Genomic DNA, 25,615 nt, shown 5'->3' with positions numbered 1-25,615 from the left:
ATACCTGGATGATTTGATGCATTGTCCTGCTACCACATGTTTGGATAATTGCATGAATGAGCAGACGTATAGGTGTTCCTAATAAGTGGCCAGTGAGTATACAGTATATATAATATGCTACATCTTGTATGTCATTCTATTTTACATATATAAAGAGCGAATGCTCGAGATATAAACAGATGTGCTTTTGGATTTTGGCAGGTTGCTGAGACCCAGATGCAGCATTACAAAATGTGTAATGAGATGCACTGAGTTTAAATTACCTTGTCCTTGTCCACTCGCAGAAACTGCTTTACTGGAGCATAGGTACTAAGTGGAAAAGAAGTGAGGGAAACAAAGATGACGTTGAAAAAGGAGCAATGATGTGATCCACTGCAGATAGTAATCATTTGCTCTAACCTGAAATGTATAAAGGAGTATGTGCATGTGCATGTGTGTGTAAACAGAAGTGCGAGACATTGCAAACATAGTATTTTAGAGTTGCTTAGTATCTGTATTATGCTACTGAAATATTGATAGACTAGCGACAGAAAAAGAGCCTGATGGAAGGACACCGACTATTTATGAGAATAAACCAAAGCCCTTCGATAGGGAAATATGTGTTTGTGTGTGTGTGTGTGTGTGTAATGTCTCACAAGCGGATTTGGCCAGTAGAGAGGGCGCTGGTGATCCACAGCAGGTCCAGAGTCTTGAAGGGCACCAGAACGAAGCTGACGTTGGCAGCCAGGTTCTTGGCACTTTCTGGGTACATGAAATGGTGGGTGGTGTGACTGCCCACGTCCTCTTCATAGCCCACAGTGGGGGCCAGGTTTATTCTGCCAAACGTCCATACAAAACACAGAACTGAAGCAGTGCTTACTCAGGCATACATTTGTAAAAACCAGACATTTTTATTGGCACACAAATTCTATTCCTCAGCCATATTACATTTCCATGTTTCCGAATGGACCTGAGCTGAGCTATGATTCTCGTTCTGACATGAGCTTGAGGGAACAGCTAACAAAAATAATATAAACAAGAACCAAATGGAACATATTTGGGACCACAGGCATGATGCCATACACCTATATAAAATCACTTGGCTGATTGGGACATAACCAGAACGCTGATATGTTCCAGGAGGACTGCAAATGTGGCAAAGCTTATACTGGAATCTTTCACTATACAAGGAAACCACCATAAAATCAACCTTCATGCCGAGACTGAGAAACAGCCCAGCACATACGTGTCGATGGTTTTTACGAAGAAAAGTCACCGAAATTGAAGGATTAAACAGAGATAGATTGCCTAGACAAAGAGGGAGACAAAGAGAAATGCAGAAACAGAGATGAATAAAAACAAAAGGCAGAACGAAGAAGAAAGAAGGAGTGACATAAAAAGAAAGCAGCTGACAGCTAAGACTGTGAAGAGATTCACTTCATTCTCGTTCTGTCCCTTGGTCTCTCAAATCCAAGCTCTGTGTATACTTCATATCATTCACTCTCCTTCTGCCTGAATTGCAAGCCACCTCGCCTACCATCTATTTTTTCCTATCTCTGATTGAAAGTGCACATGTGTTTGCTTTGTTCATTACAATTTCTATATTTCCATTTCTTCATGAGTGCCAAGTACGAAAGGATTCAGAAATGAACTGAGCTTTGTGTGCACTGCTTTCGATTTTGATCGACTTGGGATTTGAGGCTCTGAAAATAATCTATATGCCTTCATTCTTTATCGCAGAGTCAAAGCCTTTCCGGGAAGCCGAGGTCTTGCGTTCATCAACCACAGCACCTTCTTAAGCTATTGGAAATATTATGCAACATGGTCTTTATTTAAGGTTTAATGCAAGAAGCTAGCAGATTAAAGGCTTAAGTTTGTCAAAAAACCATGCGAACCTTGATTAAGGCATAAATCAGAAGCTCAGGGGAGGCACAAACAAAAGCAAACTACACTAATCAGCCTGCTTGTTTCGTCTGGATGCTTCCAAAACATATGTGCAAGCATTTTGAGGCTGCTTTCTGAAAGATTTATTTCACAGACAGCTGAAAAACCAGGTGGTATTGCAGTGCAGAGAAGAGAGCTGCAGTGCTTCTGTACGTCTTTCTGTTCCAACTTCGACCAGAGGGTGGCACACCAACACTCAGCCTTACAGCATTTGTATTTAAGGCCATACCTGGTGTAAATAAATACTGCCCTCTGATACCACCTGCCTGATGATATCACTCATCAACTGCTTGGCAAGCACACATCTATCAACACTCAACACTCAAATTCTCAGGTTACCATATTCCCCAGACGAGTTTTTTTTATTTACTTTCCTTGTGGTGCAGCTCTATTATTATTAAAATCTTCCCTGCTGTACCTGGAAAAGTAACGAAAATCCTATTCACTGCATAGTATACTGAGCTACTGTTAATAAATTACAGGTATACCCTGTATAACAGGACCATGTTCATGCTATTAAACCATTCACACCAGGTCAAGTCTTTGAGCAGGCTTTACTGACCTTTCGAATAGTTCCTACCAGCTATCAAAATTATAACAATCTAAGCCAGTTATCAGAATTATACTAGCTACCTTAAAAAAGAGAGAAAAGTCAATACCAGACAGACATTTTAACAGAGATAAATAGCTCAGAACAGATCCACTGCATACTTTTTAAACGTTTTTAAAGTGTACTATTAGTGCATTTAGGATATACAGTCCCATCTGAAACAACTGGAACGGAAGGCCAATTCATTTGTTCATCAATTCATCAATTAATTCAAATGTACACCAAAGACATTTGGGTTTGAGATGGATATAAGACGAGAGTTTAGTATTTTTATTTCCTGACATTTACAACTAGATCTGTTAAACCACATTAAACATAAAACGTTTTGTATTGTTAGATGGGCAAAAGTATAGGAACAGATAAGTCTTGAAGTAAATTAAAGTAAATAACGCTTAATATTTGGTTGCATATCCCTTGCTTGCAATAACTGCATCAAGCCTGTGACTCAGTGACATCACCAACTTGTTGGTTTCTTTTTTCGTGTTATTTTCCAGGCTTTTACTGCAGCCTCTTTCAGTTGTTATTTGTTTTGGGGGGGTTTCTCGCTTCTGTCTCCGCTCGAGGAGGTGAAATGCATGTGAAATGCAAGTCTAAAACCTTCCACTTTTCCCCCAATTATAAAATTATTTGTCGTGTTGGCAGTGTGTTTCGGATCATTGTCTTGCTGCAGGATGAAGTTCCTGGAAGCAGTTGAAAGTGGTGTCGGATCCTGAGAGATGAACCCCTTTTGTTGGTAGTTATTTCCAGGCCTACACCAACCTGGAACTGAACGAATGATGAAGTTGGAAGCAGTTCTTTTTAAACTGTCAGACAGAATGTTTCTGTAGACTTCTACATTCATTCTGCTGCTACAATCGTGAGTTACATCATCAGTAAAGATTAGTGATCCCGTTCCAGAAGGAGCCATGCAAGCCCAAACCAAGACACTACCTCCACCATGTTTCACAGATGAACTTGTATGTTTTGAATCATGAGCAGATCCTTTTCTTTTTCCACACTCTGGCTTTTCCATCACTTTGGTAGAGGTTAATCTTCATCTTTTGATCTCAGACCCAAATGACTTCAGTCTACAGCAAAAACAACTGAATTGACCTTGCCATTTCAATAGTTTCAGAGGAGACTATATATGTATTCTATAGAGTAATAAAAGTATACTAAAGTTCCCAACTTTTCCTGCTTTCTCCTACTTTATTACCCTGGCATGCACTCTTTCTATCGTGTTTTTGACGAAAATTAAGTTTATTTCAATTCAGTTTAAACAGGGAGATGCATGAAATTCAGAAACCATTACTCGGTCGTATATAACTGCTCTTTCATCTCACTGTCATTTTCTCTCTATCTCTTTTATTGGCAGATGTTCCAGCCTCAGTTTAAACCCCACAGGGTCTTCTGAGTGACACTAGGTAGCAGGACTATAAATCATTACAGTACACAGCTGTAAAAGGCAAAAAGTACTAAGTGTGTTAAGAATTCAGCGTTTACACTGAAGAATGCTTACACTTTGACTGTATCAAATCAGCAAGTTCTCCTCCATATATCACACAACAGCTACCAGTCTGGGAGGGTGGGGTTCTTCCTCTGAGACACATCTTTACTAGTGTATCTTCAAATGATGCCTGAACACTTTGACTGGCAATGAGAGGAAGACCACCAATCTCATTGTCACGATTTAAATACACACTTTTCTGAAGACTCCCAAGTACGTACAATGGTCAGATTCATTAATTAAGATATCTGTTCTTATTTACACACTTTTAAAGACAGCATGACAAGAAAGCAGTAAAAAAAAAAAAGAAGCAGTGCACAGTAAAATCAAGAGGCCTTGAAATTTTTTCTCAAATACCAGTTAAAAAAGCTTGTTAAAAAGTACTCTGTGCTAAAAAGCACATTTTATAATGCTGGATTAAACCCTGCTCACATAAAGCTTAACCGTAATAGACTGACCAAGTACTATAAAATATTCAAAACTTTTTTTTTTTTTCCCCTCACAACAAAAGTGCTATTTGGAGAAGAGTAAATTCACATTGGGACCTAAATTCCAAAATTTGCAGGTGCTCCACTGTGATTTTCTTTCTGTCTGGATCAGCCATGTCAGTGTTTTTCTCCCTCGTCCCCTGAGATAATTACAGAGCAAATTGCCTACCATTCTTCAACCAACTCTGTGGTGGTCTGATAATTTTAGAACCATCCAGACAGATGCCTTTGTGATTTTGCATGCAGAGCCTGCTTCTTGCGTTTAGTTTGCTTCAGTGCTTTTGGTTGCCTGGTGTGCATACCCATATTAAACACTTCCCAAATCATGAAAAAAGTGTGTGATTTGCCAGCCTCATCACAATGCAAAGCCTTTACAATGACAGCTACAGATATAAAGAAACTTTTTTAACTATTGCACTTTTTCTGCATAACTTGCTACTGCTGTCCATAATCTTGCAGCTTACTTCTACTGTAAGTACTTTATTTCACTTGTTATATTTATGACTATTTGCATTTCTGGTCAGAGGCTAGCTGCATTTCACTTTCTCTGTATGTGTACACTGCACAATGACAATAAAGTTGAATCTCATCTCATCTCACTTTATATTCATATATACACTAAAATATTCATTCATTGAATCCATCAGAGGGCACAATGCACACAGCACCCATTAAAGACATTTCCAAATCAAGAAATATCATCAGTGCACTGACAAATGGTTATCACTTACACTTATACGTACGCATCTTTAGAATGCAATATGGCTTGACCAACTCAGGTAGTGCTAACAAATCAGATTGACCCTGGCTGAACGCATAAAAGAGCCTATCAGTCATAAGATGGCTGAGTGAAAGAAGAGAGACGTTTTACATCAGCAGAGAGGAAATGAGGCGGGAGCTGCAGGGGATAAATATACGTACTGTACATAAGCCGAGATAAAGGACTCATTTCAGAGCTCAAAGCTGAATCAATATGACAAAATATTACCAAAATAGTACCTTGATTTACACATTCATCTATCGCTCTTTCGTTTCTTGCCGTCTCCCTCATTTCCATATTCACTCTAAAAGGTATCCAACTCCTCCACACCACCTTCCGGGCAATTTTTTTTTTAAAGTCTCATTTCTTTTTTCTCTCCACCTAAACACACTGAACCCTACTTCATCCTTCTTTCTCATGAAGGCTGTTTTTTTTTTTGTTTGTTTGTTTGTTTTTTCCCCCGAAATAAGATTCTAAGTGAAAAGCCATCTCAATTAAGCCATATTCAAGCAGTATTAGTTTTTTCAGGATGATGCTAAATGATAAAACTCTTGCATGTGGACAGCTATAAATTAACATGGGACTTTATTAGCTTCATTTCTTCTGTACCCAGATTTTTATGTCACACATGGTGTCATATCAACTTTATTGGATCAGGAATCTAATTTTAGATACCAAGGCATTATATAATAGCTGTAATAGGTTGACGTCATGACAGGATTGCACTCTTTCTTTGGATCAGATTGAAACTTTTTTATTTCTAACGAGCTCCCAGTGAAGACAGTATGAAAAAAAGGAATATGAGCTACAGCAACGACATTTTAGAGACTCTTCCAAAGCATTAATCATTCTGAGGGAAATATATTCTCTTAATGCCACCATAGCAATGGTAAAGAAATCTTTTTTTTACAACACAGATGGGTGGCATCTACCATAAAAATCAGAGATGTCTATCTGAAGGTACTAAAATTATCAGACCACTGTTGAGTCATCGAGAAACGGCAGGTAGTTTAGGCTCAAATGTTCTAAGAGGAGGAAAGAGAAAAACACGCACATTGCCCAATCTTTATAGAAATAAAATCACAGAGTAGCACTTGGCAAGGATGGAATAGAGCGTGATGTTCTCACTGTGTCTCTGTGGGTTTCTTCCAGGTTCTTTGTTTTCTTCCCACCTCCCAAAAACATGCCTGTAGCTACTCTGATTTGCCCATAGGTGTGAATGCGTGTGTGAACGGTGCTATTCAGGGTGTGTCCACATCTCATGCTCATTGTTCTCCGGTTCCAGCATGACCCTGACCAGAATGCAATGCTTATTGAAGATGAATGAATGAATTCTTCTACCCAGCTTTCTTTGTCTCAAAACTCCCATTCTCCTGATCCCATTATCTTGCATTTTTACCCCTCACCTCATGATGTAGGTGTGGCTGTCGATCACCGAGCCATAGCCTACCCCACGTAGGTTGCCTGAGTTGCCCACCACAGCACAGCGCAGGCAGCGTGCTGGGTCCCACGAGCCATACGGCGAGTGTCCGGGGATCACCTGGAAGAGCCTCAGCAGCACCTGTTGGATACTGTGAGGCTTAAACTGAGGCTGCAACATCTGCCAACGAGAGAAATAGGAAGAAAATGACAGTGAGATAAAATAGCAGTCATATAAGACCGAGTAATAGATTCTCAATTTCATGCATCTCCCTGTGTAAACCTGAACACATAAACAATTAGGATACTAGTGACTGCTGTAAAATAGCCTGCTCTTGGCATCAAGGAAACGCACACCTGAAAGTGTGTCCTCGTCAAAACTTCAGCATTAAGACCATATTCCAACTATCTCTCTCTCGCTGGATCGAACTGAGTTCTCCCATCCCCCTGTGTTCTATCTCTCTCTCGCGCTTTTCCTGTGCCAGCTGCTGGCCGAGATTATGCCCGCTGGCTTTTTGCTAGGCCCAGTAATTCTGGCCAGATGTTTTTCTGACTGCCATGCCAGCCAGGGATTTCATTCTGAGTCCAGGTAATGTCAATAGACAGAGGCAAGGGAATGTGTGTGTTTAAATGTACATGGAACTATTATTCAGAAGGGATAAGCACTAAATTTCCAGTGAATTCCTTCAAAAGGGGAAGTCTTCACGTATAACCGGTCATCCCTCTCTCCCTGGCTCTCTCCCTCCCTCCTTCTTCAGTTTAATCCTTCCATTCCTGACTGGCACCAAAAACAATTCCATAATCCCCCCCCCTCCCCCCTCCACCCTGGCCTCACACACACAGGCTCACTCCATGTCCATCCTCTCCAAACCAATCCACTCACTTTGTAAGCTGAACCACCCTCTCTTGTCTGTTAAAACCTCCATGTTGAATCAGCTGTGCGCCTCTCCAGGGGCCAATTCGTTCTGGAGCCTCATTACTGATTTTTCAGCTGGCGAGACATTTCTCATATTTTCTCTAATAAAATGGCCCTTTGGCTCTCAGTCTCCTAAATGCAGTGCATAAGCACACTTTCAGAGATCACTCTTTCCCTGCTTTAAGATGAGAGGAACCGCAGGGTCTTTTAACATCTACAAAACTTATTTGTACAGTCTCAATTTATGAAATTAGTACTCCTGTATTTTCAATATACTCTCTATCCATCAAATCTGCATTGTATGAGAAAAAAGAGAGGGAAACCTGTTTATTTATAATGGAAGTCTAGGGTATGGGTAGCAACTGGGACAGTCAATAAACAATTAATTGCTTTAACTAATTATCTAATCAAAAAAAGATATTTGCTAACCAATCTAATAATGTAAATGTATATAATTGGTATATAGTTAACCTTTGAGAGAGGACTACTTTTTCAGAGGAAGAATTTCTGGTTATGCATTACCCGTATAGTTGTGTTGGTCTGATGCACATGGATACAACAAAATAAATAAACCACTGCGTGGAAATTCTCTTACTCACCACCCACCAGTAGTAGACATCTGAAGGCAGCTGGATGTTGTCCCGCGTCCACACGGGCGAGATGTCTGGCTCATAATTCTCATCAAACCAATCTGAGACGCTCGGGTCGCCCACGCAGCGTTTACAGGCACATGTCTTCTGCTGGCTGCCCTCGGCGGAAACCAGCTTGTGGGAGCTGGCATAGTTAGGCACCAGCTTCACCTTCCTTGACTCCTCCCACCCAGGAGACTCCAGGTAGGACAAGCCAGGGCCTCCCCTCAGTGAGAGTGAAAAGAGCAGGGAGGTGAGGAAGAGGAGGGCCAACGATGCCAGCAGCACCCACAAGCGCAGAGAGCAGCGCATGCCCCCTGATGCCATTCGGGAACACCGCTCACCTGACCCCCCGCTGGGCCCCCAGGGCCTCTGTGTCCGAGCCCAGCCAAAGCCTGACCCCCAGCGGCTCTCTCGCTGATGAGGAGCGCACGCCGCACGACCCCCCCACAGCCATGCACCGGCTCCTGCCACCGTGCCCAGCCTGCCCTCAGTGCCCGTCAGCGTGCCAGCTGACACACACGCACACACACACAGTTTGACAGACAGAAACAGAGCTCTTGCAGTCTGTCTGTGGGTCACACACTTATCTCACTTGCGCTCTCTCACTCTCACCCACTCAACTCAGATCTGCCTCACTCTCATCCTCTCATCGCTTGGCTCAAAACACACACCTGTTCAAATCGTCACAAAGTCTACTCAGTGGGTGTCTGCATTGTCTGATTCTCCCTACAGCGACAGTCTGATGAAACAAGCCTCTGTGGATTTGACATTTCAGCTTTAGATAAGCGAATGCTGTCACCCACGCCTGCTATGTGTACAACTGTATGTGTGTGTGTGTGTGTGTGTGGTGTGTATAGGGTAAGCCTGCTTGCTCCTGCACTAGCGAGCCACTGTGTCCTGGAAAATTCCAGCAGTCTCTGGAGAAAATGGCTGGATTTTTCCTGTACAATCAGACTGTAGAGTCATCCTGGAATTTTCCCTCCCTCCCTCTATTTCTTCTCAGTTTTCAGAGGTAAAGGGTCATCTGATACGGACATGTGCAGTCTCAGGTTCATGGTCGTCCTTTCCAGCCAGCCGATTTCTGACCATTACCTGAGTGGCAGCTATACACAGGTCACTGCAGTGTGTTGGCAGCCACCATGCATGACTGGAGTGTGTGTCTTGGGGATGGCACAGCACTCTGTCTGCAATAGGTCCACAGATCTGGTTCAATGTCTGCCAGATGTTGAGGTAAAAAGAAAAAAAGAAAAGAAAAAAATACCACCAGATTCAGAGCCCACTGTGCATAATGACAAAGAAGAGAGACAACAAAAGCAATCAAAACCACAAATCCCTAATGACACAAAGGAGATTTGCAAGGGCTTTGCAGAAAAGATTTGGCAACCTCAAACAAGCTTATGAAGGAATCATCTGCAAGGAGCATGGAGGCAACTGTTGAGGGACTGGATTACAAAAAAGACAAGGCAATCTCGGCCACGCAGCGGAACACATTGTATTATTGGAGCTATATAGCATTAAACCTGGAGTTTGTGTGTATTCTTTGCCATTCTCAAAAACCCCTTAATGGTGGGTTTTGCTGAAAGTCAAGGTTTCCTGCTTTTGTTGTCTAATAAAATACAACGCCCATGATGTTTGTGCCTGTCGACTCTGGCATCCTCTCGCTCTACCAGATCTTTCAGTGTCCTCTTGCAGATATCCACTTAATGCTCTTAAAATCCCTCTTCTGCACCCATTAGTCTGAGTGTTCTCTGATCAGGCCGTGCGTAGGTGTTCAGGAGCTGCTCTCCTCTCGTGAATGATCCAATAAGCTGTGGGTAGAAGACAAAGAAAGGTGGAATTTTAAAGGCGAAAGATCAAAGTAAATTAAAGCAGAGCTGTAAATGCCGAAGCATCAAAGGACTCGTCACACATGTCTTCCATTTTCATTATGTTATAAAACACTGTTCTGTTCATCAGACAGGTTCAGATAGCACCTCAGCATCTGCCTGTTTAATGTGTTGCTCCATAATGAACTCTCATAAAGCAAATTCATTAAAGGAAAAGCGCACTCCCGTGCTCTGAAAAGTCATACCTGCTATGAATTATGGGTTCATTCTGTGTACAGAAATCATCTCGCAAGGAACAACGAGAAAGGAGTCAGCCACCTCATCACATCACCCAGTCCAATCTTACTCTCTAATTGAGGATTCAAGATTTTATCACACCGTTTAAGATGAGATGACGGACCTGCTTTTGAACCAAACTCAAAAAAGCTTGGGCAGATGAATGCCAACATGACAAGTCACATGACACCGGGGAGGGAAAATGGCTAATTGGGCCCAATTTGGACATTTTAACTTAGGGGTGTACTCACTTTTGTTGCCAGTGGTTTAGACATTAAAGGCTGTGTGTTGAGTTATTTTGAGGGGACAGCAAATTTACACTGTTACACAAGCTGTACACTCACTACTTTACATTGTAGCAAAGTGTCATTACTTCAGTGTTGTCACATGAAAAGATATAATCAAAGATTTACAAAAATGTGAGGGGTGTACTCACTTTTGTGAGATACTGTGTATATATATATATATATATATATATATATATATATATATATATATATATATATATATATATATATCTGTGCCTACTTCTATAGAAATATATATACATACTCTCTCTCTCTCTCTCTCTCTCTCTCTCACTCTGTCTGGGGCCACTGCATTATTTGGTGAACGGAGATATATACTATATGGCTTGTGGACACCTGAACATAACACCCATATGTGGCCCTTCACCAAACTGTTGCCACAAAGTTGGAAGCACACATCTGTATAGAATGTCTTTGTATGTTGTAGCATTACAATTTCCCTTCACTGGAACTAAGAGGCGCAAACCTGTTCCGTTATGACAATGTCATAATGTGTATAATGCGAGGTCCATGTAGACATGGTTTACCAAGGCTGTAGTGGAGGAATTCAAGTGGCCTGCACAGAGCTCTGACTTCAACCCCACTGAACACCTTTGGGATGAACTGGAACAGTGACTGCACAACAGCCATCAGTGTCCGACCTCACTAATGCTCTTGTGGCTTAACGAGCAACAATCCCCACAGCCACACTCCAAATTCTAGAGGAAAGCCTGCCAAGAAGAGTGAAGGTTATCATAAGAGCAAAGTAGTTTGAAATGGGTTGAAGTACTCAGACCACAACAATTGTCCAGGAAAAGCTACATCCATGTTTCCTTTCACACATTATAGCAAGGAAACTGCTGTTTCCTGTGGCCAAAAACATTTTCTAGGCAAAAAAAGAAGCACAAAAGAACAAAATTCTAAACGTTAAAATGTTTAGAGCTGCTCCGTCGATAGATAGATAGATAGATAGATAGATAGGGAAGGAGACAGACAGTCAGAAGGAGAGAAAGAAAGAGAGAGAGAGAGAGACTGACTTTTCAAAAGTTTTTTATTAGAGTAAAATTAACAAACATTAACAATTATTCACAATCAACTCATTAACAATTATTCACAAACTTAGTACAAGAATAGGATCACGGTTCACAACTGAACACAAGGTTTCTCTGTAACACCACATAGATTCAAAGTTCACTAGATTATTCATTATCTTATAAAAATTCAAATCAACTACAATTCTGGATTTTACCATTGCTGTAAACACCCTTACCACATCACTATCATTTCTTTGTTCTATCTGATTTTTTCTATTGATGTATACAGCCATTTTTGCTGGTCCCAACAGAAAATTCAACAACTGACATTCACCACGTCTCCTTTTCACATATTTAAAGCCAAAAAATTCAAATCTGTGTAGAAAACCCTTCATTAAAACAATCGAAAAGCTTTTTTAAAATTTCAAACAAAGGCTTTAAGCTAAAACAATAAATAAAACAATGAAAAACAGACTCTCTCTCAGAACAAAAAGGACATTCTTGACTTGAGTCAGGATTTAAAATAGAAATAAAAGCATCGACTGCAATTATTCCATGTAAAACCCTCCAATGAATGTCAGCTGATTTTTTGCTTAATGGTGGCTTATATAATGCTCTCCAGTCTGGTCTGACATTTTCATTCAATCCTAAAACATCACACCACGGTGTATCAACATGCCATATACAACGGTTTTCCATTAACATTATTAAAATCCAAGTACTTCCTTTTGAGTCCAACAGAATTCCAGAATAATCATTTAAGTTGGGGGATAAAAGTTGCTTAGGAAAAAGGTCCTTGTGATTGGGATATATAAGTCCTTCACAATTATCTTTGAGCATATTTTATTCCACTGATGTAAGAGCAGAACGCCTCCTCTGTAATACTTGAGTCATTGTTCGAACAGATTCGGTGTATTCGACTACGGCTGATAACTTAAATGCATCGATACATTTTGGACTTTTTAAACCAACCAATTCTTTTCTCAATTTATGCAAAAAAGGTTCTATTGCTAATGCATATAGCATTCCGGTCCGGACAAAGAGCAACCTTGTCTGATCCCACGATTAACTTTAAAAAGAGCACATAAGTCAGCATTAAATTTCAACACACCCTCAATGTCACTATACAAAGTTCTGATTTTATCACTAAAAGCCGAATTAAAAGCAAAAGCTTTCAAAACTTTCCATAGATAATCATGTTCAACACGATCAAAAGCTTCCTCTTGGTCGATGGAAATCAAGCCTGCATTCAAACCATATATTTTGGCTACTTCAAATATATCTCTAATTAATGAAATATTATCAAATATTGACCTGTCAGGTATGCAATAGGACTGATCTGAATGAATAACCTCTTCCAAAACCTTTCCAAGTCTCGTAGCTAACACTTTAGAAAGTATTTTATAATCGCAACAAATATACAACAAAGATACAGGTCGCCAACTTGTAATATTAGTTAAATCGCTTTTTTTTGATAAAAGAGTGAGTACTTCTTTACGACAGCTTAAAGGCAAACATCCTTAAATCCAACTGTTATTTAGAACTTCCAATAAATCTTCTCCTATTATATTTCAATAAGACTTATAAAATTCGACTGGAAGTCCATCAATTCCAGGAACTCGTCCACACTCCATATTTTGAAGATTTTTATACAACTTTTCCAACTTTATGGGCTTACTAAGTTCTGCATTAGATTTTTCTGAAACATTGTTCTACAAATTGATCTTCTCTGAACTCACTCTTGTACAGTTTTTCATAAAAACGTACCGCTCCCTTCTGTATTTCAGTTGGATCTGAAAGTAAAACCCCATTTTCAGATTGTAAAAAAGAAATAAAACATTGTTGTTCATTTTTCCTTTCTAACCCAAACAAAAATTTGGATGGAGCATCTGTCACAATCTCGCGATGTGCACGGAGAGCCGGAGGGCACACGCGTGCACGAACAAGAGCGAGCACATGCCCGCGGGTTACGTGGGAACTATGGAGACTTTGTTTACAATGGACATGTGCATTTATTTCTGTTTTGTCTCCTCCTTGTTTAGTCATTGGTTGTTTTTCAAGGGTGTGTATTAATTGTTACCAGCTGTCAGTGTTTAAGGTAAATTACATTTGTTATTTAAACCCCTCGTGTTGCGGCGCACTTCGGGCAGCATTAAAGGTGTTAGCTACCTAGATGCTAAGCGGTAGTGTTTCCATGCCCTGTTCTAGTTTCATGTTTCATGCTTCGGTTCTAGTTTAATATTTAGACCTCGTTTCCCATTTCATGTACATTGACTATAATTGTGAATAAATACTTGAATCTGCACTTGCTTCCTGTTCAAGTCCGTTACGTAACAGCATCCATCTCACTGAAGTTTTGAAAACATGATCTTATCAGTGCTCCTTGTGCTATTAGGCCCAGCATGTCAGATAAAGCAGATTTTATTGTATTTAAACTGATCAATATAGTCTTGATTTCCATTTTGTGTTAAATGTTGAAGTCTCGTAACTTCAGCCTCTAAAAATTGAATAGATCTAGCCAATTCTTTAGTGACATTCTGGGTGTATTATTGACATAGTTGTTTTATTTATTTATTTATTTATTTTTCCAAAACCCCACCAACTGTTTAGAGATTGAAAATTATTCTTTTCCATTTTAAAATGAGACCAGAAACAATTCAAAATCTCATCTTAATCATTTAATAAAGTTGTGTTAATATGCCAATAGGCACTATTTGGTTTAACAGAATTCATAGTAATTATATATCATATTAAACTACGATCTGAAAAACCAACTGGAGAAATAAAACAACTTTTGAAAATACTAAGATGATGTTTAAAGACATAAAGCTTGTCTATAAATGTGCCCATGTATATTGTCTGATGTCTTTGTTAAAATGTCTCCACACATCACACAACTCGTGCATTTCAATCATTTGGATAAACCTTCTACGTGAGGGCATATGTGACTCAAAATGATTTTGGTCTGTATTACTCTCTGCACAATTAAAATTTCCTCCAAAAAACAAGCACTCTTCACCCTTAGACTCTCCCAAAGTTTTACAAAAAGTATCTAAAAATGCACATTCTTTGTATTGCTTGAGTTGCGGGCATAAATACACATAAAAACAAATACATACTTTTCAAAATTCGCAATCGCTTTTAAAAGTCTTCCTTTTATGATTTCTTATATTTTAACTGAACAAGGAACACAATTTTTAGCAAATAAAATACCAACTCCTCCACTAAGGGAAGTGTTAACGGCTTAAGAAAGACAAACCATCATCGCTATGGGTTTCTTGCATAAATAAAACATCCCATTTTTTCTGTCTCATTAACTCATATATTTCCAATCTTTTCCTCACATCTCTGGCTCCATTCATATTTAAAGTGGAAATGGCACTTTCACCCATATTAAGAAAAAAGATTAGCCATAGAAAACTGAGTAATAGACAGACACCAAGGGTCATGAAATTAAACTGCTTCATTATCACTATTACTCAGTTGGTTTTGAACTTTGGTGACAATTTTTTAGACTAAACACCTCAAGGGTAACATTATTTTATGAAGTCCCTACTGAGTGAGGTACAGTTTTAAAAACTCTGTCATCTTAATACCACACCTCTCCGTCTTTCTGTTATGGAACACAAAAGGAAACTGAGTATTCAGTCCCACTCACCATTCATTTATTTTCTAGAATAAAGATGCAGTGATAGTGAATGGTGACTGAGGGTAACCGTCCCTCATGTCGTTCTGACTTACATCTCCTTTTGTGTCCCACTGAAGATAAAAGTCATACAGGTTTGGAGCAATTCATACAGGTCTGTTCAATTCAGCTCACTGTTTTTGTAGTGTGGACATTGTTGCAAATGTCATTTGCAAGGTAAACCAGGTTGAATTTAGACCTAATCCCATGTTATATATATATATATATACACACACACACACACACACACACACACACACACACACACACACACGGGTGAAATGTGACATGGAAATGTTTAATTCAAATGTTAATGTGTATACAGTTGCTTTATGTCTATCATTTGCTTCCATCAGATATAGTGACCTCAAGTAAAGTACTCCTGGAGTAAAGGGTAAACACAGTTAAGTAAATACAACATTAATTTGGATCATTAAAAGTCCAGTATGAATTAAATTCAGTTAAAAACATTTAGTAAGTGTAGCACATTTGTTTTGTTAAATAATAGTCTCATTTTCTGTTACATCTACGTAGCTTTTCAATTATATCTACTCTTTTTTTTTGTGGTTTTCACTTGAAGTTAGTATTGTACTTAGGATTTAGGATTTTAATTATATCTACTCAATTTTATGTGTCATGGTACTAAATGTAGTTATTCAGATCTGCTTAAAATTTTTACTTACATTTACTCAATTTATAAGGTATATTTCAATGACTTCACAGCTTTAAAAATGTACTCAATATTTTTACGCGTAAAAATGTTTCACTTTTCATTTCAATGTTTCACTGTTCATTTCTCATTTCAGCTGCAGTTAACTCTACCGTTAAACCTGCATCAGTTGGCGTTATTTCATCAGCAACGTCAGAATGAACAGCTTTCGTGCTGTGCACCCGAAAACCCGGCTTATTGACATTCGTGCTGCTATCTGGACATGCACGAATCAAATGGCCTGTCTTTCCACATTCAAAACACCTCATAGAGTCAGTTGACACAAAGACTGTATAATCAAAATCATCTGTTCTGAATTTCAGTTCAGGACAATTTCGTTCCCGTTATTTAAAATCATGTACATACAGCGCCGAAATGAAACATGTTTCAGTAACTCAGATTTACTGGAGACTGAAACAAGTTTACCAAAGCGCGAAAGCTTACTTGCTAACATTTCATCTTTGATAAAAGGTGGGGACAATGTAACCTTTTTAGCTGGTGTAGAAAGGAGACATACAGGTATAAACAAACCCCGCAATTCAGTACCTTTGAATGAACTACCCCCTTAATAAAGGATGTAGAAACAGGGGTAGCACATCTTGTCCGCTCTAAACACCTATCAGAATGAACCACCGCCTTAAAAATACAATGTACGTCAGCATTTTAATTTATGAAATTTAATTCAAGCGCAATTGATTTTACTTACATTTCACATTGCAAACTCGTCATTTTAATGGCAAGGTAGGTCAAAATGATGGGCGTGTCTTCAGATATGCCATATTCAATGTTTTGCACGTGCACAGTACGTGTGGCTAGTACATGCTGAGAGGTAGGACAGATTGCCAGAACACCACCACTGTGTTCGAAAACACCGCCGTTTAACGCCCTCAACTCTAATAAGCCTTGTACTATCCGACCACAACACACAATTTAGACGAATATCAATAATCTCATACAACATAGAAAAGGAAAGTGTGAAAAAGACGCCACAGCGGGCACAAATCGCTCACTCACACCACACTTCACTCTCTCATGTGGAGAGAGAGAGAGAGAGAGAGAGAGAGAGAGAGAGGTGATTTGCAAACTTTTTATTAACTGTAAGGTACAATTTTTTGGCTCCATTCCATTATCGGTATTATTATTACATTACACCAGAGGAAGAAAAGAGTTTTTAATTATGCTGGTGGGTTACCATGGCTACCCTGACAGTCCAATCTTCAGAGTTCAACAGCTAATAATTCTGGAGTGAGAGAATGGACCTCTTTGCCCAGGAACTAAAAGACTTCGTGTACATTTCTTTTGACGAAATTAAATGAAGCATGAACCCTGTGAAAGGCTGCTATGCCATGAATGGCAGCTAAATGGCTGGCTCTAGTGTGCATTATAATGATACCGCAGGCCCTTATCCACAACCACATCCTTACTGTACCTGGTGCCGTGATATCAGCATGAAATAAGCTCAATACTCTATTTTCATGTGAAATGCTCACAATGACATCCCAGATCTACATGTTTATGTAGATGTTCTGATGGGACATGAAATGATCCTATTTAGTCTCCACCACAGACAGGTCTATAATCTGGTGTTGGTTTTAAGATCAGGGTGCGGGTTCAGCCTGACACTTGGCTCAACAAGCAAGCGATATTTTCCATTGTTGAGATGCAGAAGCATTATTAGAGGCAGTGAGGGGGCGGTCGAAAAGGTGCATAAGAGGCTGAGAGGCTGAGAGTGTATTTTATATTTTATTAAATTTGTATTTTCATCAACAATAATCATTTATAAGAACATGCTAATTTGTTTTCATCCATAAAGAAAAAAAATCTCATATTATTATTATTATTATTATTATTATTATTATCATGTAATAATCACAATCACCATGGGGAAAAACCACAGACACACTGGCCTGCTAAATCACATAATGGTTGTAAAACATTTAGCACAATTACAGCTATAAGAAAAGGCAACAAAAATGTGCATACATCATCATTTTTTCCCTTTGTTTTCATGGGATAATGCCAATAATTCTGGAAAACACGTGTGTGGTTTCCACTTTGCATGACGGTTTTAAGAATTAAAAACATGCTCTTTGCATGTGTGTATGTAGCAATACTATGTCATACGTCACCCTCTACAGGAGTGAGAGACAGTTTTGCATGTCGCATGCTGAGATTGCCAAGACAGGAAATGAACATTGGACACAGCTCTAAATGAACACTGGCAACCATCAGACTAGCGCTCTATTCAGATTCCTGCCTCATCTTCTAAAATCAATCATCATATTCCAGACATCTCATCCAATTGCTTGGGCCAGCGGTCTCCGCGTTTACAAAGCCATCAACACACAAAGACAGTAAGCCTAACTGCTTGAGCCAGCTTGCAGCCTCCAACGCACAGAGCGTGAGATGCACAAACAACGGGAGCCAGGATTGATTTGGCCCCAGCTAGCAAAACTAATGGCAACAGTGAATACATGAATGCATAAACAGTGCAGGACAAGACAGCCTTGGCTCTCTAAATGGTGCTCCTACAGCTGCCGCTGTCTATCTAGGTGTAACTTTGTCGTTTGGCATGCGAGAATCACAGCAAACACACACACAAACACACACACACACCAATTCTAGATTATGACTTGTCTTACATGTTTGAATTGCATATTGATAAGGCATGGTCTCTGTGTCTGTATTATGTAGGTCTAGTTTGTGCCCTCACTCTTTGCCGTCTTTAGTTCTATCACTCGAACCTATGTAATAGATGTTCTGATTTTATCTTTGACCTGTTCCAATTGACATTCATCATTCTTTAACAGTATTTCTCTGTGTATATATACTATGCTTCCTGAATATTAAAACTAAGATACTTTCACTGAACGATGATGTCGGTGTGACTTCTCCAGCGCCCAGACGAGAAAAAATCAGCCAAAAGCAGGGTTCAAATTTTGGTTCTGACTGGTATTGGACAAGAACTTAACACATATGATGTTTTCATTTCCTGTGTAGAGTAGTCCACTCTGAGAAAGGCTGAAGCCCATGTACAGAAACACACTCAAGTGCACTGCACACAATGCTTCTTTTCACAGCCTCCCACACAGTTGTAAACCAAGCAGCACTTTCTATCACTCTCGCTCCCTCTGTCTGACCTGCGTACCTGCGCGAAATAAATAAAAGGCTGTTGGGGAGTGGGTGAACGCGTTGCCCTGGCAATGATAAAATAAGAGGTGGCTACCATGGAGATGTAATGGAGAAATGAGAGACACCAAACACTCGCACTGGTTTCTGCTGTGTTGCTGCATCACACTCATCTCAGATTGCTTAGTTTTAACAAAGACATGCCGTATCAGGTATTGAGAATATGGAAATGTTTTTCTACAATAACTAAAGAAAGAACACTAAATATGGGCTATGTGAAAAGCATGCTTCTGTTTTGTTTTGGGGTTTTTTTTGTCTCTGACTCCAATGAACCTTTTTGAAAAGTAATTAAATAAATAAATGCATTTAAAAATCACATATCATATGACAGTGTTCAACGAGAAAGAGGAACAGCTCTGATTTGACTGGAAATGGAGGTTTTTTTGGTCGACAAAAAAAGTAGAAGCTTGAAATACATCCATTAGTCAGAGCTATTGTGTGACAAAACTGTACATTTCCTTTTTCTAAAGAGTCCTTAAAATAACAATGCTTTATTATAGGTCTAGAGACACTTAATAATGACAAACTACACATTTGAAAGACGGTAGGCCTGCTGGACATGGACACGCATACACACACGCACTGCAGCATATTAATCAAATAATAAAATAGTTGGCTGGCCTAAAGGCATGAGATAATTTCACTTTGAATTTGAGCTGGATATTTTATTGACTGGTACAGGCCTTGCTTAGAGACGACTTGCCTCGTCATTCAGACCATAAATGTTTGTATGTATTTGATTGTATATATGCTTGTAAACCGACATTCACACTTATACATACATACAAACATACATACAAATAAAAAACAAACAAACATATATACATACACACATACATACATACAACCAAACAAACACACACACACACACACACACACACACACATATATACAGTACATACATACATACAGTACTGTGCAAAAGTTTTAGGCACCCTAATTTTTTTAGTACAAACTTTGTTGTAGATTTTTATTTTATGACTTCTACATTATCGAGTCAGTACAAAAAACATGTTAGATTTCCAAACATTAGTTTTCCAATTTGAGTTTGTTTTTGGATGAGAGTCGAGGATGTTTTCTTGAAACCCTTCCAAACAACTTGTGTTGATGTAGGTGACTTCGGATTGTATTTTGGAGACTTTCTGACCCCAAGACACAACTAACTTCTGCAATTCTCCAGCTGTGATCCTTGGAGATTTTTTGGCCACACGAACCATCCTCTTCACAGTGCGCTGAGACAATATAGACACCTATTCCAGGTTGATTCATAACATTTCCAGTTGACTGGAACTTCTTAATTATTGCCCCGGTGGTGGAAATGGGCATTTTCAGTGCTTGTGCTATTTTCTTATAGCCACTTCCCATTTTGATGTCAATGACCTTTTGCAGCACATAACAGCTGTATTCCTTGGCCTTGTCCATTGTTATGAATGACTAAGGGAATTTGGCCTATGTGTTAACTCCTATTTATACCACTGTCAAACAGGAAGTCATGGTTGAAAAATTTCCTGTTCCTAGTCACCCAAGTGTAAAAAATTGTAAATATTAATGGGAATATACTTCAAACATATTGTTCTCGTATGCATTCATAGCAATAATTGTTGCACACCTATATTTAACAAAGTTTTTTTTTTTGGCTTAACCCATGAGAGCGGAGCATTTTTGTGAATTTTATGAACAACATATCAAAAGGTTAAACAATAAAGACAATTTTTCACAGCCTTCTTTGCTCATATTTATAGAGGGTGCCAATGTTATTGGAGGGCACTGTACATACAAACATACACACACACACACACACATTCATACATACAACCATCCAAATATACATATATACAAATATACACCAACATACAACCCCAATTCCGAAAAAGTTGGAACAGTATGGAAAATGAGTGATTTGTAAGTGTACTTTCACTTGTATTTATACAAAAAAACACATAAAGACAATGTATTTGATGTTTTACCTAATCAGCTTCTTAGCTTTTTGAATGTAAACATTTATTTTGAAATTGATGCATGCAACACATTCCAAAAAAGTTGGGACAGGGGCAATTTAGGACTGTGATGTAACCAGTTGAAATAAGATGGTGATGTGAAACAGGTGAGGCAATCGTCTAATCATAGTATATAAGGAGCCTCCAAAAAAGGCCCAGTCCTTCAAGACCATGGGTCGAAACTCGCCAATCTGCCAACAGATGCATCAGTGAATAATACAACACTTTGAGAACAACATTCCCCAAAGACAAATCGGTAGGATTTGGGGCATTTCACCTTCTACAGTGCACAATTTAATTAAAAGATTCAAGGAATCCGGTCAAATCTCAGTGCGTAAAGGGCAAGGCCAAAAACCACTTCTGAATGCAAGCGATCTCCGATCCCTCAGACGTCACTGTCTTAAAAACCGTCATGAATCTGTAATTTCCTGACATGGGCTCGGGAATACTTTGGTAAACCTTTGTCAATCAACACCATTCGCCGCTGCATCCACAGATGCAAGTTAAGGCTTTGCATACAAAGCAGAAACCATACATCAACACTGTCCAGAAGCGCCGCCGACTTCTCTGGATTCAGTCTCATCTGAGATGGACAGTAGCACAGTGGAATCATGTTTTGTGGTCCAACGAGACAACATTTCAAATAGTTTTTGGACAAAACAGCCAAAGAGACCAAAGAGGAAAAGGACCATCCAAGCTGCTATCAGCGTCAGTCCAAAAGCCAGCATCTGTCATGGCATGGGTATGTGTCAGTGCCCATAGCATGGGTAACTTGCATATCTGTGAGGGCACATTTGTACAGATATGTACACATTTTGGAGCAACATGTGCTGAATCCAGAGCAGGACAACGCCAAACCACATTATGCATGGATTACAAGCGCATTGTTGCGTAAGCAGAGAGTTCGGGTGCTAGCATGGCCTGCCTGCAGTCCTGACCTGTCTCCGATTGAGAATGTGTGGTGCATTATGAAATGCAAAATAAGGCAGCGACGGCCCTGTACAGTTGCACAGCTGAAGAAATGCATAATGGATGAATGGGGGAAAAGTCTGCTTGTTAAACTTAACCAACTGTTGTCTTCAATGCCCACTTAATAAGTGTTATTAAAATAAAAGGTGATGTTACACAGTGGTAAACAGTTGACTGTACCAACTTTTTTTGGAGTGTGTTGCAGTCATCAGATTTGAAATGAGTGTATATTTTCAAAAATAAATAAAATTTACAAAGTAAATAAAATCAAATAATGTGTTACTAATGTGTTTTCAATACAGTACAGGGTGAACTGAATTTTCTTTTTGTTTGTTTTCCATATTGTCCCAACTTTTGCAGAATTGGGGTTGTGCATACATACAAACAACCATACAAACATACATACACAGGGGTAATGCACGGTAAATATCCACATAAACACCAAAACAAGCAAACATACATACATACACTGTACATACATGCAGGGGTAAAGTATGCCCGTGCTTATGTCTAAGGGTCCAGAATTTTGACTCTGTATATACACAGTCGATGTGGTTAGAAGGACCCCATGTTGTGTACCCAAGATAAGCTTGTCTTCCTTCCTCCCAGCAATTAAATTCCTCAGCAGGGTGTACTAGCTCAAAATCAGTAAAAAGAACATGGCCAGCAGACACAGAGATATTTGGTTACATGTGTTAAATTAATGTTACTGTGGGGTTGTTTTTAAGAAAACAGTTCCAAAACGGACATTTTGACTTGCTTCTGTAGCTGCATCTGACTAGTTGAGAGCATATTACTGTTAGTATTAGTCTAAACAAAAGTTCCATTGGTCTGTACCAATGTCATTCATTTTGAAGTAATACATTTTCACACTAGTGCTCATCTAATTCACTAATGCATATGTAATAGTAAGCATATTTTGATGGTCGTAATATGTACACATATCAGAAAAAAAGAAAAAAATTCAGAGAATGAGTGTTTATCACTGAACCTCATACAACTAAATATACACGACACTAAACATGCACTGCAAACAAACAAAGCTTTTATCACTATGTATGAGTTTTAAGATGGAAGTAGGCATAACTAGAGTTTTATAAACATCGTACCAAGTCTGTTACTTTGTTTGTAAAATATATGCTTACATTTTTAATATATGGAGTACTATAAAAGTGATTCAGGCCATATTGGCTCATAACACCAGTGAATTACGCCCTGTGAATTAGCTATAAGAAGTGCTGGAACAGTGAGCAATGCTGTGTAGCTAACTCGTTACTCATCGTCTGCACTCATACATAGTCACATGCTCCCAGAGAGGCTGCTGACCCATCACCATGAGTCTCTCTGCTGTCCAGGCTAAAGCAGGGGGCACCAGTCAAAATCTCTGAGTCAGCCATATCAGAGCCAGCCACTTCCGCTTGTCCCAGCAGGGTGCCGAAAAATGTACTCTAGTGTTCCTACAATTCTGAACTTGAAAGTACTAACAGCAAACTTTTTTTGGAAATTACAATTAGGGCTAGGAGATATGATGATGTAATATTGATAACGTTATAAATTATGTCACAATACACTTTTCTGAGATATTGTGGGCTGGTATAGAAAATTATCTCTTTCAACCAAAGGCCAAAATATGGAATTTACGCCTGTTTTATCGGTGCCCATGATGTCACATTCCAAAGCAGTGGTTAATGGCTCATATGAAAGCAGACACCCAGAGCTTTACGAATTTGCTGTTTTTCATAAGTATTTCAGTTTTTACCTAGCCTACTAGGTTTAAATGTTATCATTTTATTGTGGCAGTTTTATATGGTGTATTACTTACAAAAAAGCTTTAGTTGTGCTGTCCATTTTATCTGTCCGCAGGGGGCTCACACTCCTCCCCTTCCTCATTGCCCTGCTCACCAGCAGCTAAACACAGAGTCACAATACTCTACACACAGAAACCCACCCGCATCCTGACTAATCTTACAACAGACCTGTGGGGATAAAATACTTCATTTGTTTATACTGATTGAAAATGGCAGATAAGACGATTTCCATTCTGCTGGCAGAGTGGAATGCCAGTGTACTGCGAGAAAGGGTTCATCAACACCACCAGTCAAGAACTGAAAATTCAGTAGTGCTGTGAAAGAATTGTCTTCATCAATAAATTTAGTTTTAAATTCAATGAGAAAGAATAATTTAATACGTATTCTTTCTTGCTGATGACAAGACTGGAGACAAAAAGCCCCCATAGACAAAACCCCCCCAGAAACTGCAAATCTCTCCATTATAGGCATGGCATAACGGGAAAGACCCTTAACACTGGGTAAACATCAGACTTACAAATAAGTCAAACATAATTGTAATAAAGATTATGTTCAAATAAATGTGTTTTCTTGGGCAGCACGGTGATGACGTGGTTAGTGTCCCTCCTCACAGCTCCATAATAAATTATTACTAATATATTATATTGGAGTACAAGGCAAAAAAAAAAAAAAAAACATGTGCCAAGGTCCAGTAAAGCTTGGACTGCACTGGTCATTTAATATGTAATTCCAAAAGACTAAATTACAGACGAACACAAGATCAACCAAGTAACAACAAAATCCCACTGGACCTATAAGTCAAGTGAGCACAGTAAACTAAAGCTAAAGTGACCTATGTGACCTATATTTACATACTATTTTAATCAAAAAAACAAACTATCTCTACAATTTGACATGAAAATCCATGCAATACTATGTATGCAATACTATCTGTCTTGCTGTGATATTTCAGGCTGTAACTTGCGTGCAACATTCCATGTCCCTTGTGAACAGTGGGACAGCACAAACACTCTACATTGTTTTCATGAACAGTGCACAATTGTCAAGGACTGCGAAACAACCTCATGCTGCTCTTTTTGGTGCCTATGTCTGCGTAAAATAAGAAAAACACACCCTTCTGCTGGGTTGGGAGTGAGTAAGTAAACAAGTAAGTCGATTTTATTTATATAGCACATTTAAACACAGCAAAGCTGACCAAAGTGCTGCACACAGTAAGAAAAAGTAAAGTAGAAAACAGAATCAAACCAAATAGAGACAGACAATAGACAATAGTAAAAATGTAATTAAAACACCTGGGCGAAGAGATACGCTGTCAGCCTCTTTTTAAAAATGATAATGGAAGGGGCAAGGTCGGATGTCCAGTGGCAATTGATTCTATAAACGGTGGCGGCAACTGAAAAAGCTCTATCCCCTTAGTTTTTAAAAGGGATCGAGGGACACACAAAAGAGTACTCTGTATCTAGCCTGTATTCGAGCATCTCTTGAACCCTTTTCCACTCTGCTTACTATTAACTGATCATGTTTGTCAACAGCCTGCTCCCAGTGGCAGCTCCGCTAACCTGTACATCGTCCATTACTCATACTCCGGCTCAAGTGGTTTC

The 25,615-nt window shown here is 39.1% G+C and overlaps 1 protein-coding gene across 2 annotated transcripts in view; it reads right to left on the bottom strand.

Annotated features, from left to right (window-relative positions):
* The window catches only part of st3gal2 (ST3 beta-galactoside alpha-2,3-sialyltransferase 2), a 34,666-nt gene that overhangs the window by 5,270 nt on the left and 3,781 nt on the right, over positions 1-25,615 (bottom strand). Inside the window, exons 1-5 of one of the 2 annotated variants that reach the window (XM_053677971.1) lie at positions 11,172-11,505; positions 8,202-10,042; positions 6,674-6,867; positions 636-815; positions 264-309 (exon numbers count right to left, since the gene is read on the bottom strand). In XM_053677971.1, coding sequence (XP_053533946.1) covers positions 264-309; positions 636-815; positions 6,674-6,867; positions 8,202-8,558 — 777 coding nt within the window. In that variant the 5' untranslated portion in view covers positions 8,559-10,042; positions 11,172-11,505. Of the gene's footprint in view, positions 1-263; positions 310-635; positions 816-6,673; positions 6,868-8,201; positions 10,043-11,171; positions 11,506-25,615 lie in introns of those variants that run through there. The other variant, XM_017466278.3, reaches the window with a different exon arrangement.

Source organism: Ictalurus punctatus, chromosome 4 (genome assembly GCF_001660625.3).
Source record: "Ictalurus punctatus breed USDA103 chromosome 4, Coco_2.0, whole genome shotgun sequence".
In the NCBI taxonomy this organism is placed as follows: domain Eukaryota; kingdom Metazoa; phylum Chordata; class Actinopteri; order Siluriformes; family Ictaluridae; genus Ictalurus; species Ictalurus punctatus.
Note: the sequence above shows the minus strand (reverse complement) of the source record. Positions and strands in the feature narration are given on the sequence as shown.